This window comes from Mandrillus leucophaeus, unplaced genomic scaffold (genome assembly GCF_000951045.1).
Source record: "Mandrillus leucophaeus isolate KB7577 unplaced genomic scaffold, Mleu.le_1.0 Scaffold843, whole genome shotgun sequence".
NCBI classification, from domain to species: domain Eukaryota; kingdom Metazoa; phylum Chordata; class Mammalia; order Primates; family Cercopithecidae; genus Mandrillus; species Mandrillus leucophaeus.
Window position 1 is genome coordinate 980303 of NW_012109175.1, and position 18750 is coordinate 999052.

At 39.0% G+C, this 18750-nt stretch overlaps 1 protein-coding gene across 2 annotated transcripts in view; it reads right to left on the minus strand.

Moving 5' to 3' along the window:
- Positions 1-18750, minus strand: part of RAB5A (RAB5A, member RAS oncogene family) — a 42349-nt gene that overhangs the window by 9607 nt on the left and 13992 nt on the right. The window contains exons 3-5 of one of the 2 annotated variants that reach the window (XM_011968449.1): positions 5132-5241; positions 4704-4826; positions 2775-2868 (exon numbers count right to left, since the gene is read on the minus strand). In XM_011968449.1, coding sequence (XP_011823839.1) covers positions 2775-2868; positions 4704-4826; positions 5132-5241 — 327 coding nt within the window. Of the gene's footprint in view, positions 1-2774; positions 2869-4703; positions 4827-5131; positions 5284-18750 lie in introns of both variants that reach the window. The other variant, XM_011968448.1, reaches the window with a different exon arrangement.

An 18750-nucleotide genomic window follows, 5' to 3' on the forward strand; every position in this document is an offset into this window, starting at 1 on the left:
GCTAATTTTTCTATTTTTAGTAGAGACGGGGGTTTCGACATGTTGGCCAGGCTCATTTCCTAACCAACTCCTGATCTCAAGTGATCTGCCTGCCTTGGCCTCCCAAAGTGCTGGGACTACAGGCATGAGCCACCGCACCCGACCTCATGTATGGTATTTGAAATTTATGATAGGTTTCTCTATGTAACCTCATAGTAAGCTGAGAATGTACTAAATGCATGTCACTTCACACCATCAGTAAGTTATAAAATTGTAAGTCAAACCACTGTAAAGTTGGAGATTGCTGTAGTTTGTTTTAATCCGTAAGACCCTTAATGTGCTAAATTCATTTTTTGAGGGGAAGCAGAATATTAAACATGTCTAAGAGTACTGATTTTAAGAGTGGCTGCACACACTGATCTCTATCAATCTTGGGGACAGACTACTATGGTAAGACTCTAACTTTACCATAGCTTTGACTCAGGTTACTCAGAAATTGAATATACTCTGCTTCGAGATCTGATTGCCTAGTTGCATTGTGGACCTTTTATACTTTATTTGTTCTACACATTCCATTCTACATCAGCATCAATCATTTTTAGAATCCTAGATGCTGGGTTGTGCAATGCATTTGGGAGCCAGGAGCACTGAAGCTCGGAAAGAAAGACTTCCATTGGGCCACTTCTCTGGGACTGGCTCTAGGCTGGTAGCATAAATGGTATTATAATGGTATATCTCCAGTAAAATGTATTTACAAGCAAAGCCCCAGAGATGCTGAACGCTGGTACCTAGGACACAAAACAGCATTATATACTGTATATAGTAACAACTTAGGTTCCGGATTGAGCAATCCATCATGTCTCCCTATTTAGCATGCTTCCCTAAGTGTTTAAATCAGATGTGAGTGAGATTAGGAGGCTGAAATAAGTAAACCAGAATGAGAAACTTTTTAGTCCCTGCATTGATTACAGTTGTTATGAGTGCACTGTGTGATTTAAGTCACTAATCAAAGTATTCCTTCATAACAAAAAAAAATATAAAAGAAAAAAATTACTAATCTAGTGAAGGAAATGGAAAGGCCATAATTCCATTTACACATAGGTTTTAAGAAGGGAAACATTCTAATTTCAGAAAAAAACAAAAAGCTAAAATATGTAGGCTGCTTTCTAACTCGAAAAATGACTTTATTAGCATGTTTGAATAAAAAGGTACGAACTGAAGTCCATCTGGTAGAGTTTAAATACTGTGAGAAAGGTTTAAAAGTGCAGGCTGATTTGAAAGACCTATTATCTCATTGTTTCCTCTAACTTTTCAGATGTGATTCTGGGTGTAATCTGTCACATTTGTAAAATGAGTATATTATCACACAACCCTTCGCAACTGTGCCAGTATTTCCTAGCAAACTGCAAACTTGAGTTTTTCAGGAAAACATTTTATATGAGAAACAGGCAAGTTTTTTCCCATTTCAAATGAAGTACCATTAAACTCTGTCACCTAGTGAAAAACAATAAAAATACTTGCAACTTTTACTGGGTTTTCATTATTCTCTGATTCAGCTATTAACTGTTTATTTATATGAGTTCAATTTAAGAGTATTTCTTACTTGGAGTGTGTAAGTAAGGACTGTGAACACCGCAGTTAAGAATCAGTGCTGTAAAATAAAAGATGTTGTGGGATGAGAAGAGTGCAGGGCACATGAAAACCACAGATGGCAAACTTTGAGAACCACCAAAACATACCCTTCAGGTAGAATCTATACATTAAAACCATTGAAAAGAGGAAAGGCTTAAAAAAAATAAATAAAATGAAATCTAAAACCAAAAAACTAAACCAACCTTTATTTTTGTTATAGAAAAGAGGCTTATAATACTACTCCAACTTCGTTACCTATAATCAAAAACTGAAACGGCAATTACCATCGGTTAAAAGCACCTCAGGGCTAAGCGCGGGGGCTCAAGCCTGTAATCTCAGCACTCTGGGAGGCCGAGGTGGGTGGATCACAAGGTCAGGAGATCGAGACCATCCTGGCTAACACGGTGAAACCCCATCTCTACTAAAAATACAAAAAAATCAGCCAGACATGATGGCGGGCGTCTGTAGTCCCAGCTACTCGGGAGGCTGAGGCAGGAGAATGGCGTGAATCCGGGAGGTGGGGCTTGCAGTGAACAAAGATCGCGCCACTGCACTCTAGCCTGGGCGACAGAGTGAGACTCTGTCTCCGGAAAAAAAAAACCTTAAAGCAATGACAAGAACGCTGTGTAAGATCAAATATAAAGTATGGATGTTGTTTTGTTTTCTTTTTTTTCTCCTTATGCCTCTATGCTCTGAAATCGTCTTCCTTAGAATGTTTACATTAAAATAATTTGTCAATCTGTATACTTATGTGTCATGTTCTTCTGAGTTATACTTACCAATAATTTGACTTTTAAAATGTATAACCTAATAAAAAAACATATTTATCCAAATCTCCCAGCGAAACCTTTGCAAAATTTATCTATTTGAACTATCAGGTTAAGGTTAAGGCTTAACTCACCTGGAAGAAGCTTGCCTAAACTGACAGTATTACAACCTAATAGGTAATTATCTTTCAAATTTAACAATATTACCAACAAAGTATTGCTTTGTGGAAGGGACTTAGAAAAGTGGTATAATCTCTCTCTCTCTCTCTCTCACACACACACAAACATACACACACACTCACCCCCAATACTTTTTTAAAAAAAGACAGTCAAATCAAATATGCTTCATGCTTGTTTTGCTTATACTGATCATTTTAAAAGAGATATTAATCTTACCTATTGCCATGAATATTTCATTTACATTCATTGATGTTTTAGCTGATGTCTCCATGAATAATAAACTATTGTCATCTGCATAGGACTGTGCTTCCTGTTTATAGAACAAAAAATGAGATATATCTCTTGGAAATATACTGTATCTGCTTTAAACTTGTTATAGAAAAGGAGACTTACTTATTACTGCTCCAACCTGATTCCTATAATCATCTATAATCAACAACTATGTAATAGCTACAACAGAGGTAAGAGCACTGTGCAAGAAAATTTTATAAAGGACTATTTCCTTTTTTGTCTGAAATTCTTGCATTATCCCACCTTGATTAATCTGTTCTTACATTAAATCTGCTTTCAAATACTGAGTTCCAGAGATGGGGGAGAATTATCTTATTCTAAATAAAACTCTCTTTGATCTCAATGGCAATTTTTATTTACACTTATTATCTGCAATGAAGACAAAGGGAAACCAAATATCTAACACTGGCTTCAACTACTAAATGGCACCCTCATATTTAATTTTCAGTGACCTCTACAGTAACATTATAGTCTTGAATATATCATGAATCATTCCTTTGAAAATTACATTACTGCCCTACATTTTTGTCATGCTTTTACATTTTACATAATTATTACTTTTCATCCTCATAGCTGTTATGAGGGGTAACCAATGATCTTTCCCATTGGACAAAGAAACAACCGAGGCTCCTTTGAACTGTTATGTGACAGGGCCACTTCTGACTGTAACTTAAGTATTTTCTCTGCCACTCTAGTGCTGGGGAGGCAACAATTTTGGAAACAGTAATGGATGATACTACATCTCACATCATTTTCCTAAGAACTAAATAAAATTACAAGTGTAACATGCCCAGCTTAATACCTAATGGTGGAAGAATACATGTATTCCATCTACAGTCATCAAAACAGAAAACTATTCCATCACTGATATATACATAATAGCCTCAACCACCCTTCTAGTAGAGAAGCCAAAGAGCAAGAGAACAGGCAGTTTTAAAAAGAATGTCGAAGTAGAGGACCTGCTTTGTTTTTAAGTGACTGCACTTGCTCTATTTTGCAGCAGCAAACATTCTGAATTAGCAACCGTAAGACACAAACTGGATTTTTTTTAGCCTTAAAATTTTTTTTAAATTATTAGTTTTTAGCTTATTATTTTCCAACTCTGGATACCGACTGGCAGAGCCTTTATTTTTGAATGCCGCTTTAAGAACAACCGGTTGACATGAGTGTTTGTGTATGGACATATGTGGGTACACACACGTGCTGACACATACTTGCAGATAAGTAGAAGAGGGTTAGGACATAAAGTATGTGTGGGATGGAGGAATCAGGGCAGGGTACAATCACTTTGTGCACTGTGAACAATGACTACTTTTACTGTTTCTCTCTTTTTTTTTGAGATGGAGTTTCGCTCTTGTTGCCCAGGTTGGAGTGCAATGGTGTGATCTCAGCTCACCACAACCTCCGCCTCCCAGGTTCAAGCAATTCTTCTGCCTCAGCCTTCCAAGAAGCTGGGATTACAGGCATGCACCACCACACCTGTCTACTTTTGTATTTTTAGTAGAGACAGGGTTTCTCCAAGTTGGTCAGGTTGGTCTCGAACTCCCAACTTCAGGTGATCCACCTGCCTTGGCCTCCCAAAGTGCTAGGATCACAGGCGTGAGCCACTGCACCCGGCCTTTATTGTTTAAGTCTACAAAATCTTTTGATCAGTTTATATATTCCAGTAATCTATTTGAAAATTTAGGTTTATCAGAAACATTTTATTATATGTAGTATTTTGTATTTGTTTTAAAAATCAGTCTTTTCTATTACTTGCATGGTTTTAACATTATAACTAACTCAAGTGTTGACACAAAATAAAAACTTACAGGAAAAAAAGGGACTTTCAAGTGAAAGTTAAATTTAACATACCTGGAAATCTACTGCTCTTTTATTTGCTAGGTCGGCCTTGTTTCCTGATAAAGCTATTACAATGTTAGGACTTGCTTGCCTCTGAAGTTCTTTAACCCAATTTTTTGCTCTTGCAAAGGACTCCTGTTAAACAAAGAAACAGCTATTGGGCATAGGCTCAAAAAATGGTTAGGAAGCATCTTTGTGATACAAGGCTTTTTTAAAAAGACTGTCCACAGTGAGTGTGGGAAAGAAATTCTTAGGACTACTGTATTATGAGACATTTTCATTTTATTTTTTTTAAACCAGATTTTCTAATTCACAAAAGCTTCAGCAGAAAGGTCAAGATTGACTATCAAAAAAAGATTTTCCAAAATATTTAATCAAAATTCTGAATACCAAAAGTGGGTACTCAAATTAATGTCACTGTGCAATGCATCCATACTTACCTCATTTGTGATATCATATACAACTATGGCTGCTTGTGCTCCTCTGTAGTACATTGGTGCTAGGCTATGGTATCGTTCTTGACCAGCTGTATCCCATATTTCAAACTTTACTGTAGTGTCATCAAGACATACAGTTTGGGTTAGAAAAGCAGCTGAAAGAAAAGGACTGCAATAAGTTAATCATTTTTCTCCAAATGTTTTCATAATATAGAAAACACCTGCTTGTATACATGTATCAAAATGTTACACCGAACCCCATACATATGTACACCTATTATGTGTCAGTTAAAAGCAATAAATGAGGGGTAAAAAAAAAAAAAAAGGAAACACCTAGAAACTTGACAGATTGCATACCCACAATTGATAACAGCTTTCAAATACTGGCAAAGCTGTGCTTTTAAGCTATTTACATATATGCTTACATATAGGGCCTTTGTAGTGAAATCACAGATTGAAAAATTTCTGCATTTTAGAAAAGCTTGTTATAATACTAAATAAGCTTAAGACTACATTTCTTTTCCTTCTTTTTTTTTTTGAGACAAGACTCTCATTCTGTCACTCAGGCTACAGTGCAGGGGCGTGATCTCAACTCACTGCAACCTCCGCCTCCAGGTTCAAGCAATTCTCCCGCCTCAGCCTCCTGAGTAGCTGGGACTACAGGCACGTACCACCACACCTGGCTAATTTTTGTACTTTTAGTAGAGACGGGGTTTCACCATGTTGGCCAGGCTGGTCTTGAACTCCTGATCTCAGGTGATCCGCCCACCTTGGTCTTCCAAAGTGCTGGGATGACAGGCGTGAGCCACCGAGCCCAGCGAAGACTACATTTCAAAACTGCTCTACAATTAAAGAAATGCAATGATAGTCTCAAAAAATGGAAGTCGCAGGAAACCCAGTGTGCTTAAAAGTACCATCTACATTGCCAACACCACGTCCTGTTCCATTTTACTAGATTTTATTGGCACACTCTGGCAATTTAGTCCCAGTCCATTACCACCAAGTTAGTATTTCTTGTTATATATGTTTTTTTTTTTCCCCTGAGACACAGTCTCACTCTATCGCCCAGACTGCAGTGCCTCCCAAAAGTGATGAGATTATAGGTATGAGCCACTGTACCCGGCCTTTTGTTATATTATTTTTTAAAACATTGTGACACTTTAATTGTGGTAGTCGTTATTACCTTAACCTAGATTTAATTTAATTTGTTCAGTTGATTCAATATTTGCTCCTACCTTTCATTCCCTGCCATAAGAATTTTTCGGATCTGTACTTTTCCTGATTCTAATTTTAACACTAAGAAAGCAGCATCACAAGCTGGGCATGGTGGCTCATGCCAGTAATTCCAGCACTTTGGGAGGCTGACGCGGGCGGATCACGAGGTCAGGAGATCAAGACTATTCTGGCCAACATGGTGAACCCTTGTCTCTACTAAAAATACAAAAATTAGCTCGACATGGTGGTGCCTGCCTCTGGTTCCAGTTACTCGGGAGGCTGAGGCAGAAGAGTCGCTTGAACCCACGAGGCGGAGGTTGCAGTGAGCTGATACCGCGCCACTGCACTCCAGCCTGGCAACAGAGACTCCGTCTCAAAAAAAAAAAGAACGTAGCATTATAAAATGATACAATATTGTTAAAATTAAAAGACCCACACAGCCATTAGACCGCCCGCTGCTGCTGCTCTATCATTCACTGTAAATTGGTATGCTCCTCCCTTCCTTCCACGTTTAGCTCAAGGTGTGATATTCAAACCCTATTTCCAAATTGGTATGCACCTGAATTACACCTTTCTAAATATTATGCAAAGGAATTATGATACATTTCTCTAAATTACAGCAGTTTATCTAGTGATGTCGATAGAGATGTACTAACCAGTATCAAATGTGCTAAAGAAACCAAGTCTAACGAGATGTATCTCTTTTATGTTAGCCATAACTTTTTTTTTATGCTCTTTTAGGTTAACTGGTTGCTGGCTTTAGTATCAACAACTAAAATCTTCTGAATTTTGCAAACAATACTGTAAACATCTTCATTTTGACTTAGATTCTAATTGATAGTTTTATGAATTCTCACTAATCATATTGTAAAATACATTCTAATCCAGTTCAAACTTTTTTTTTAAACCAACAATTAGCAGGATTATCCATTTTCTAAAATGCTGTATTTATGGTAAAGGATATCCAGAGAGCACTAGGTCACTTTTTCAAGGTCATGAGAGGTTCTCCTGTAGGATCAAAACATGTTTTTAAACTAAAATTAACTCCCTAAGACAGTACTCTTATCAAAAAGGAAAAGAGGAAAATAAATCACAATACACAAGCCTTTTTCCAAGTATAGTTTGATGCAGACTTGCAAAAAAAAAAAAAAGGATTAAAATATGCATAGACTGTTTTATTTTTTAGACATACTATGATTCACAAAGTATACTAGTAGTAAAAACATTCATTTATACATCCATAAGCAAACTTCAGGCTCAGGGAAATAACTAGAGTCGTCCCTCAGTATCTGTGGAGGACTGTTTCCAGAACTTTCCCATCTATCATGAAGGACTGGTCTCTAGAATCCCCAACGGGTAACCAAATCTGAGGATGCTCAAGTCCCCGATATAAAATTGCAAAGTATGTGCATATAACCTAAGCACAGCCTCCTGTGTACTTTAAAGCATCTCTAGATTACTTTACTTTGTACTTTAAAGCATCTCTAGATTACACTGTATTAGGTAATACAATGCCTGCGCATCACGTCATCCACTAGATTCAACACAGTATTAAGTGTGTGGCAAATTTAATTTTTGCTTTTTGGAGCTAAGTAATTTTTTCCCCCTTAATATTTTCAAGCTGCAGTTGGTTGCATTTATAAATGCGGAACTCACAGATTCAGAGGGCCAAGTGTATTAGAGATATTGCCTTAGAGAAAATACGATCCAATTCTCAAGCCAGTTAAAGATACCACAAGAGGCCACCATACATGTACAAAAATGCCAAATACAAAGAAATTGCAACAAATACATTAACACAAAGGCCCATGACCAAGTACATTCTTTCAGAAATACAAAACTATTACAATAACAGGTTAATGAAGAAAATCCTTTTAAACAAATTACAAAAAGGCATTTGAGTCAATATCCATTCCTAATAAACACGTTAAGATTCTTCCTTATAGCAATTATTTCTATACTAGGGCATTATTTCTAAATCTAGGAACAAAACCAGGGGAAACCATGCTGGAACAGGAATGGATCCCACTCAGATTAACAAAGATAATCAATTCATTCCTCAACTCTGCTTAGAAACCTTCCTTCATTCCACCCTAGTTAATATCTCCTACATCTGTGCTCCCAGAGTTCTCTGTGTAATAACATTTCACATCCTTTATAATCACTGGTTTATATCTTTTCTTCTCCTTGATTGAGAGTTACTTGGGCAATGACCACAGGTTAAGTATCCCTTACATGAAATACTTGGAACCAGAAGTGTTTTGGAGTTTTAAAGATTTTGTAGTATTTGCATAAGGAGATATTTTTGGGAAGGGATCCAAGTCAAAACATGAAATTCATTTGTTTCACATAAAGCTTGTACACACAGCCTGAAGCTAAAATAATTTTGTGCATTAAACCAAGTTTATGTACACTGACTCATCAGAAAGCAAAGGTGTTAAGTGTGAAACTGTTCACTTGTGACATCATATTGATGCTCGAAGAGCTGGGGAGCATTTCAGACTTCAGATTAGGGATGCTCAACCTGTAGTAGTTCTTCTCTGCACCAGCATCTAATATAAATCCTTGTTCATACAGATGTTCAAAAATGTCTACCAAAAGAAGGAAGTTCAAAAAGATACATGGAACCATTTAAAGGGTACTTCAGATAACATTTGAATGTAGACAGAGGCAGCTCCCAAATGTGAAAAAACAGACATTTCACAAGGTCTCTCTACTCAAGTTGTAACACAACCTCAAAAACATCATCAAGATATTTTTCACTTGATAACACTGTACTGGGCCGGGTGCAGTGGCTTCTGCCTGTAATCCCAGCACTTTGGGATGCCAAGGCAGGTGGACCACCTGAGGTCAGGAGTTTGAGACCAGCCTGACCAATACGGCAAAACCTTGTCTCTACTAAAAACACAAAAAAATTAGCCAGGCATGGTGCCACATGCCTGTAAACCCAGCCACCTGGAAGGCTAAGGCAGGAGAATCACTTGAACTCGGAAGGCAGAGGTTGCAGTGAGCCGAGATTGTGCCATTGTACTCCAGTCTGGGCAACGAGAGTGTAACTCCGTCTCAAAACAACCACCGCCACCACCACCACTGTACTATTGTTCATGTGGTATGATAAAGCATAATTTTGGGGGAGAAAAAGACCAACATTAGAGGCCAGGGAAAATCAGTTTTATAATATACTTAAAAAAATGAAAAGTGCTGCAGTACTACATGAACAGAAATATTACTGGAATAGTGTAGGCCAGTATAACAAACTCTTGATATACATAATACACCCCAAGACGTTCATGATTTCCTAAAGTCCTAAAATTTTAAAATACTACTATAGTGTTGTTTTTTTCTGAGACGGAGTTTTGCTCTTGTCGCCCAGGCTGGAGTGCAATGGCGCGATCTCGGCTCACTGAAACCTCTGCTTCCTGGGTTGGAGTGATTCTCCTGCCTCAGCCTTCCAAGTAGCTGGGATTACAGGCAGCTGCCACCACGCCCGGCTAATTTTTGTATTTTTAGTGGAGATGGGGGTTTCACCATGTTGGCCAGACTGGTCTCAAACCCCTGACCTCCAGTGATGCACCCACCTTGGCCTCCCAAAGTGCTGGGATTACAGGCATGAGCCACCACACCTGGCCAAATTCCACTACAGTGTTTAATTTCCCCTGTAAAACTCGGTGAAGTGTAACTGACATTTAGGTGACATCTTCAAATCCTTAGTGTTCCTAAAAATACATTACTAGTAATTTATAAAGTTATGTTAACGAATTCTGCCACTGAAAAGATAAACTACTACATCAATACAGTAGCAACATTAACCAACCACAAACTTACCTGAATCTGTAAAACCACTTTAATTTATCCAAAACGTCTATTTTCTGGCTAAGAACCATCACTCTTAGACCGCTTCATTTTCTCTTCACTTCCATCACCAGCACTAGTAGTTGGTTTTCTTTTCGGGCCCATATTTCACAAAGAAACAGCTTTTATCACTTCGAGAGTTACTGTGTACGCGATGACAAGTAGAGAAAAACAAAGCTGCGTTGAGATGTGGGTGCTGGCCTGTCTGATAGGCTCCCTCTGAGCTACGTGATCAGTTCCTATTTGCAAGCCTGGCAGCAAGCAAGTAACATTTCAGCCTCAGCAAAACTACAAATTACTTTATCACAGACCTTGGAATCAGGTGAGAATAGCTGAAGCTTTAAATGTCAAATCTGCAAATACCAAAGGCCTATTATAATATGCAAGACTCAAACAGTAAGCCAGGAGAAGACATTACAACACACTGGGCGAGGGAAAGGATATCCAAATTGATGGCATTAAACCAAAGATTAATAATTAAAAAACAAAGTGGCCAGCTGGGCATGGTGGCTCATGCCTGTAATCCCAGCACTTTGGGAGGCTGGGGCGGGTGGATCACATAGTAAGGAGTTCAAGGCCAGCCTGACCAACATGGTGGCATGCGCCTGTAATCCCAGCTACTCAGGAGGCTGAGGCAGGAGAACTGCTTGAACCCAGGAGGCAGAGGTTGCAGTGAGCCAAGATCACACCCCTGCACTCCAGCCGGGGTGACAGAGTGAGACTCCATCTCAAGAAAAAAAAGAAAAACAAAGTAACCCCCACCTCATAACTAAAATGATTCTACATGAATTAAACAGAAAGGGGAAAAAATGCAAAAGCTGAGAAACCATACAACTTCAAGCCCAAACTTATTATTTATCAAAACTGACAGGAAAGAATTGCTTTATTAAAATTGACCAAAATTCTATATAAGACTACAGATTTGATTACACAAAAATATGAGACTTCAGGTTTGCAAAACTTGTGTCATAACATCCATGACAAAGGGGCAAACCTAATGAGAAAAATTTCTACAATGGATGCTAAGGGATTAGTATTTTCAATCTGTAGAAAGTTATTATAAATGTTCAGAAAAATTTTAGAACCTCAAGAATAAATGTGTAAAGACAATTCACAAAAGAATAGAAAAGGAGACCAGTAGTCAACAAAATCATCCACATAGTAAAAACAATTTTTATCTCCTAAATTAGCATAATGAAAAAATATAAATAGGGCAGGCACTGTGGCTCACACATCTGTAATCCCAGCACTTTGGGAGGCCAAGGCAGGTGGATCACTTGAGGTCAGGAGTTCAAGACAGTAGGTAGAACAAACTTTTATGCTCAAAGAATTTAAAACTATTTAATAATTAAAAACAACCTTGTTAGTGAAACGAAATCCGTCATCAAGAATTGGAAGTAAGGCTGGGCGCAGTGGCTCACACCTGTAATCCCAGCACACTGTGGGAGGCTGAGGCAGGAGGATCACTTGAGGCCAGGAGTTTGAGACCAGTCTGGCCAAAACAGTGAAACCCTGGCTATTAAAAATACAAAAATTAGCTAGGCATGGTGGCACGTGCCTGTAGTACCACCTACTCAGGAGGCTGGGGCATGAGAATATCTCAAATCCTGGAGGCAGAGGTTGCACTGAGCTGAGATTGTGCCACTGCACTCCAGCCTGGGTGACAGAGACAGGCTGTCTCAAAAGAAAGAATCACAAGTAAAGTAACTTGTGGGGAAAGAATGTAAAGAAAACATTGGGTAGTTTGGCTACAGCATAATAAATCAGATTTTCTGGTTTTCAAAGATTTGAATTGCAGTAAGGAAATTTCGATATGCTGTTTTTTTCAATTTTCGGTAGTAAATAAATGTGTATAGAGAAACAATAATACAGGTTGTCATATTTGAGTACCTTTAAAAAAAAATCCAAATGTGTAAGTGAAAAAAAAATACTAGTAACTAAATACGTAGTAAGTATTAAGTAGCAATTAAAACTAAAAGGAAAGGATGCAGTGACTAGAGAGGGGAAAGGGTCTTGTTCAAATTTTCAGAAATAGAATGTGGCTTTGTGATAAAAAAAATTCAAATTAGAGATTGTTAGAATCAGGTACTAAAGTTATCAGTGAAGACAGAAATTGGTTCACTGGGAAAATGAGTACTAATAGTAGTAATCCAACATAACAGATTTTCTCAGATAAGCACTAACTTCAGATGATAAAATTACACATAGAGAAGAATACATAGCTGAAAACGGGGGGAAAAAAACTGAGGCCATTTTTATTTCCTACAAAAGTGTGTGTATACAGGAAGCACCCAATGAATGCATTGCAGAAGCCACAGTCGTGAGTGTAGTTAGGGAAGAGTTACATTTCAATTAATGTGAGGAAAAGAAAGAAATAAAAGTAGAATCGGGCAAAGTATTACTCAGCACCCAGGGGGGAAATAAATAGGGCACAGTAATGCATATACACTGTGAGTAAACGCAAAAAGAAAATATTCCAAAAGCCTAACAACAAAATAAGAAATTATTATGTAGATAACATATAGAAAGAGAGCAATCTTCCCAAAATTAATCCATCTTAAGAGGTGATCTATAAATACTAATTTATCTAGAATTCATTCTTAAAAATCAATGAGCATCTGATAAGGGATTGAAAGCTAGAGTATATTAATATAGGGAACTCCTACAATTCAGCAACAACAAAAAACCTGATTAAAAAACGGACAAAGGGCCGAGCGCAATGGCTCATGCCTGTAATCTCAGCACTTTGGGAGACTGAAGTGGGTGGATCACCTGAGGTCAGGAGTTCAAGATTACCCTGGCCAAAATGATGAAACCCTGTCTCTATTAAAAATACAAAAATCAGCCGGACGTGGCGGTGGTTGCCTGTAATCCCAGCTACTCGGGAGGCTGAGGCAGAAGAATTCCTTGTGCCCAGGAGATGGAGGTTGCAGCAAGTCAAGATGGTGCCATGGCACACCAGCCTGGGCGGCAGACTGAAACTCCATCTCAAAAGAAGAAAATGGACAAAGGACTAGAATAGACATTTATCCAATGAATATACACAAATGACCAATAAGAGCTGGGCACAGTGGCTCACAACTGTAACCCCAGGACTTTGGAAGGCCAAGATAATAGAACTGCTTAAGCAGGAGTTCAAGATCTGCCTGAGCAATATAGTGAGACTCCGTCTCTATAAAACATTTTAAAATGAGCCAGGCGCGGGGGTATGCGCCAGACTACTTGGGAGGTACAGGTGGAAGAATCACCTGAGCTCATGTGCTGCAGTGTGCTGTGATCATGCTACTGCACTCCAGCCTGGGTGACAGAGTGAGACCCTGTTTCAAAAAACCAAAATAAATAAATAAATAAGTCTAATAAGCACATGAAAAGATGTTCAATATCACCAATCATTAGAGATATGCAAGTCAAAACCACAAATTACCACCTCACTGCCATTAGAATGGCTACGATCAAAGCAAGAGAAAAAGGTAAAGTGTGGGTGATAACGTGGAAAAACTGGAACTGCTTTGCAGCTGGTGTGGAAAACTGTATAGATATTTCTCAAAAATATTAGACAGAATCACCATATGATCCGGCAATTCCACTTATGGGAATATATCCAAAAGTAGTGAAAGCAGGAACTTAAAACAGTATTTGTACACCAATGTTCACAGCAACATTATTCATAATAGCTAAAGATGAAAGCAACCTAAGTGTCCAATGATGGACAAACAAGACGAAGTATATACATACAATGGAATATTATCCAGCCTAAGAAGTTTTAGGAAGGAAATTCTGGCACATGCTTTACAACATAGATGGAATGTTGAGGACATTATGCTAAATGAAATAAGGAAGTCACGAAAGTACAAATACTGTACAATTCTACTTATGTGAGGTAGTTAGAGTCAGAAAGAAAAGGTGAATGGTGGTTGCCAGACATGGGAGGAAGGGGTAGTTATTGTTTAATGGGTGCTGAGTTTCAGTTAGGGAAGATAGTTTTGGATAGTTACACAACAATGCTAAAAGTACCTAATACCACTCAACTGTATACTAAAAAATAGTTAAAATTGTAAATTTTGTGTTATGGATATTTTACCACAATTTAAAAGAGAAATCTGGGTAAGGCGCAGTGGTTCACACCTGTAGTCTCAGCACTTTGGGAGGACCAGGCGGGCACATCGCTTGAGCCCGGGAATTCGAGACCAGCCTGGACAACATGGAGAAATCGTCTCTACTAACAAAAATACAAAAACAGGTGTGGTGGCGTGCACCTGTAGTCCCAGTTACTGGGTGGGGGGTAGGGGGTAAGAGGTCTGCGGCTCAGGCAGAAGGATCACCTGAGCCTGGGTGACACTGAGACCCTGTCGTCCCATCCCCACCCCCGCCCCTGCCCCAAAATATAAATAAATAAAGGAAGGAAACAAATATAAATATCTATGAGCAACATCTAAAGGTAATAGTTGCGAAATGATTTAAAATCCTGAAGAATATTAATGATACACAGGGAAGATCCTGCATTAAGTCAAGAGTGAGGTAAAGAATAAAAATCAGTATTTCTCCAACACTGTCTAGGGTAAAGGATATTGAGAAGTCAATGCTTTTTACTATCACAACTTGACAGCAACCTTTACGGGACACCCAACTCTAAGGGAGTCCACTAACCAGTACATAAGACAGTCAGCCACATGTCACCAGCTGAACATCGTCGCCCTAGGATTTCTTTCTTTCTTTTAACACAGGGTCTCCCACTGTCATCCAGGTTGGGGCAGCGGTGCTATCATAGTTCAATGTGCCGTTGAACTCCTGGCCTCAAGCAATCCTCCCAAGTCAGCCTCCGGAGTAGGTGGGACTACGGGCACGCACCACCACACCCAGCTAACACTAGGTATTTCTAACATACTGATGCACGTTGTTTGAAAATTAATCTTTGGGCCAGGCACAGTGGCTCACACCTGTAATCCCAGCACTCTGGGAGGCCAAGACAGGTGGATCACTTGATGTCAGGAGTTTGAGACCAGCCTGGCCAACATGGTGAAACCCGTCTCTACTAAAAATACAAAAATTAGTCGGGTGTGGCAGCATGCACCTGTAATCCCAGCTACCTGGGAGGCGGGGACAGGTGAACACAGGAGGCAGATGTTGCAGTGAGCAGAGATTACACCACTGCACTCCAGCCTAGGGGACACAGCGAGACTCCGTCTTAAATAAATAAATAAATAAATAAATAAATAAAGTAAGTAAGTAAGTAAGTAAGTAAGTAAGTAGGTAATAAGTAAGTTAATCTTAGGAGTTTTGGCTAGGCATGGTAGCTCCCGTCTGTGTAATTCCAGCATTTTAGGAGGCCAACGTGGGACCTGAGGTAGTTCAAGACCAGCCTGGCCAACATGGTGAAACCTTGTCTCTACTAAAAATAGAAAAATTCGCCAGACGTGGTGACATGCGCCTGTAGTCACGGCTACTCAGGAGGCCGAGGCACAAGAATCGTTTGAACCAGAGAGACAGAGGTTGCAGTAAGGCAAGATCACGCCACTGCACTCTGCCCACGCCAGCCTGGGCAACTCTGTCTCAAAAAAATAAGTAAAATAAAATTAATCTTAGGAGTTTTGTTAGTATTAAGTGAGTGCCCCAAACCTGATCACCCTAGAATAAACTGATAAAGTCAGTGTGAGCGCCTTCAGGGCTAAGACCCTGTGATTACCTCACCAAGTGGCATAACCCTAAGAACATCTCTGCTCACCAGATTAGATTTATGTAACAGGAACGTACCAAAACTGCTGAATTGGGAAGAAGAATGAAAGAACACATTACAAAGACAAAAAGTATTTTTAAAAAAATGATAGGTACAGGTTGTTACAAGTTATTAACTAGAATCAGATAAAGGCTACCAAACAAATATCAACAGAGAAAAGGTTAAGAAAATTAGCTTAGCTTTAAGGGAGATATAGACATGTAGATATCTATAGGTAGGTAGGTAGATATATAAGTATCTACAAAAGACATGTTATCTATAGACAACAGATACTTTATTCAACAAAAGTATGTCACTAAACTTGTCAAATGTGCAAGGATAGTGCCCAAGCTATTTTGCATACCAGGATTCCTTCCCTTTTCTCCTAGTTCAAGAACCTAGCACATAATCCTTCCTAGCCCTCAAGAGAATCTTCCAGACCTTTAAAACATTACTGGCCTTCAAAGTGATTTCTTCATGCTTGTCAGTAAGCTTATATATTAAATGAATTTAAAAGTTCTAATATTTGGCTGAGCACAGTGGCTCACACCTATAATCCCATCACTTTGGGATTCCTGTCTCAGGAAGATCGCTTGAGGCCAGGAGTTCAAGACTAACCTGGGCAACATAGCAAGACTCCATCTTAAAAATAAATTCGTCAGGCATGGTGGCACATGTACATGTAGTACCATCTACTTGGGAGGCTGAGGTGGGAGGATCATTTCAGCCCAGGGGGTGGAGGCTGCAGTGAGCCATAATCATGCCACTGCACTTCAGCCTGGGTGACAGAGGAAGACCTTGTCTCTCAAAACAAAAACAAAAGTTCTGATATCTGAGAATTTTACAACATAATAGAAAAAAAGACTAAAGGAGAGAGAACTGAGAGGGAAAACTTTAAACTCCTATTAACAGAGGAAATCTGTAATCCTAGAATATAATTATCTAGGCCAACTCTCAAAGAAATTGGGTGTATCTCTAAGGGTTAAAAAAGTGATGAAGACTAGAATTCTTTTGATCCTACAAAACAATTTTATTAGGATAAAATTCCTTTGGGTTCAGTAATAATCACCTCTAGAAATTGATCTTATAAAAGTAAGTCAGCGGGGCGGGTGAAATTCTAAGATATCCCCTCTATTAGGTGATTACCTAAAACAGCAAACAAAAAAGCAAACATTAAATGCCCAACAATGGAACAGTTAAAAAATAAAAAGAGGAGATTGCCAGATACTAAAATGTGACAATATAGATGTACTGAGAAATATTACCATTAATAAATCAAATGGAATGCAGTAGTGTGACTATTACAAAGAAATCTATACAGAAATAACATGAGGTTATGAATAGTTCACAGAAAAACGAAACACAGCCTGGGCATGGTGGCTCGCGCCTTTAATCCCAACACTTCGGGAGGTGAAGGTAGGAGGATGGCTTGAGGCCAGGAGTTTGAGATTACCCTGGGCAACATAATGAGAACCCTTTTCTACAAAAATTTAAAAATCAGCCAAGTGTGTTGGTTCATACCTGTAGTCCCAGCTACTTGGGAGGCTGAAGTGGGAATATCATTTGAGCCCAGGAGTTCAAGGCTGCAGCAAGCTGTGATAGCATCACTGAACACCAGCCTGGGCAAGTGATACCCCGATTCAAAAAAAAAAAAAAAGAGAAAGTAAACACAATGGGCTCTAAAAATATATACTCCAGATATTCTCAGAATATGTGAGAAATTACTGCTCACTGTTATTTAGCACAGTACTATTACAGCCAAAGATATAACAATGTACATATCTAAAACTAGAGAACTGTTATTACTAATATGACACATGCAAGGGAATACTGTTACAGCCAAGAAAAATGCGGATGTTCTTTTGATATAGATAGGTCTTACGGTAGATAGTATTTTTTTTTTTTTTTGAGATGGATTCTTGCTCTGTTGCCCAGGCTGGAGTGCAGTAGCGCAATCTCGGCTCACCACAACCTCCGCCTTCCAGGTTCAAGCCATTCTCCTGCCTCAGCCTCCCGAGTAGCTGGGACTACAGGCATGCACCACTATGCCAGGCTAATTTTTGTATTTTTAGTAGAGAAGTGGTTTCACTATGTTAGCCAGGCTGGTCTCGAACTCCTGTCCTCGTGATCCGCCCACCTCAGCTTCCCAAAGTGCTGGGATTACAGCTGTGAGCCACCCGGCCCGGCCAGTAGATTGTATTTTCTAAGGTAGCTGCAACAAGACACTCCATACCACATTCTTCTTACAATGTGATGTTGACACTCTTCCCTTGAATCTGTACAGGCCTGTGGCTAGAATAGAACTGATGCTATCTTTCTATGTGACTTCTGGAGCAACGTCATAAAAGGCTACTACATGTAGGTGTGTTCTAACTAACAGCTCCATCTGAGGTCCCAATCAACAGCCAGCACCAACTGCCAGATGTGTTGAGATGATTGTTGCCCCATAATGAACTGCAAAAGCAGGGGAAAGATCAGAGTGAGAAACACCTACTAAGCCCACTCACTAGAACCATGGAGATGATAAAATAATTTTAAGTCTCTACATTTGGAGTCATTTGTGTCTCAGCAATAGATAACTAGACCAGCATTAAAGTGAAAAATAAAAAGTGAATTATAGTAGGTCTGACATATTTCAAATTTTGTAAAAAGGGACACACGAATACATAGATTTGAGTATAGCAGCAACTCTGCAAGGATATATAACAAAGTAACATCATCTTTGGGGAAAAGAACTGAGTGGGCTTGATAGAAGATGAGGGGGAGATTTTTCACTGTAAACCTTATAAACCTCTTGAATTTTGATTCACATGAACAAATTAATGTATTTGATTAAAGTCAG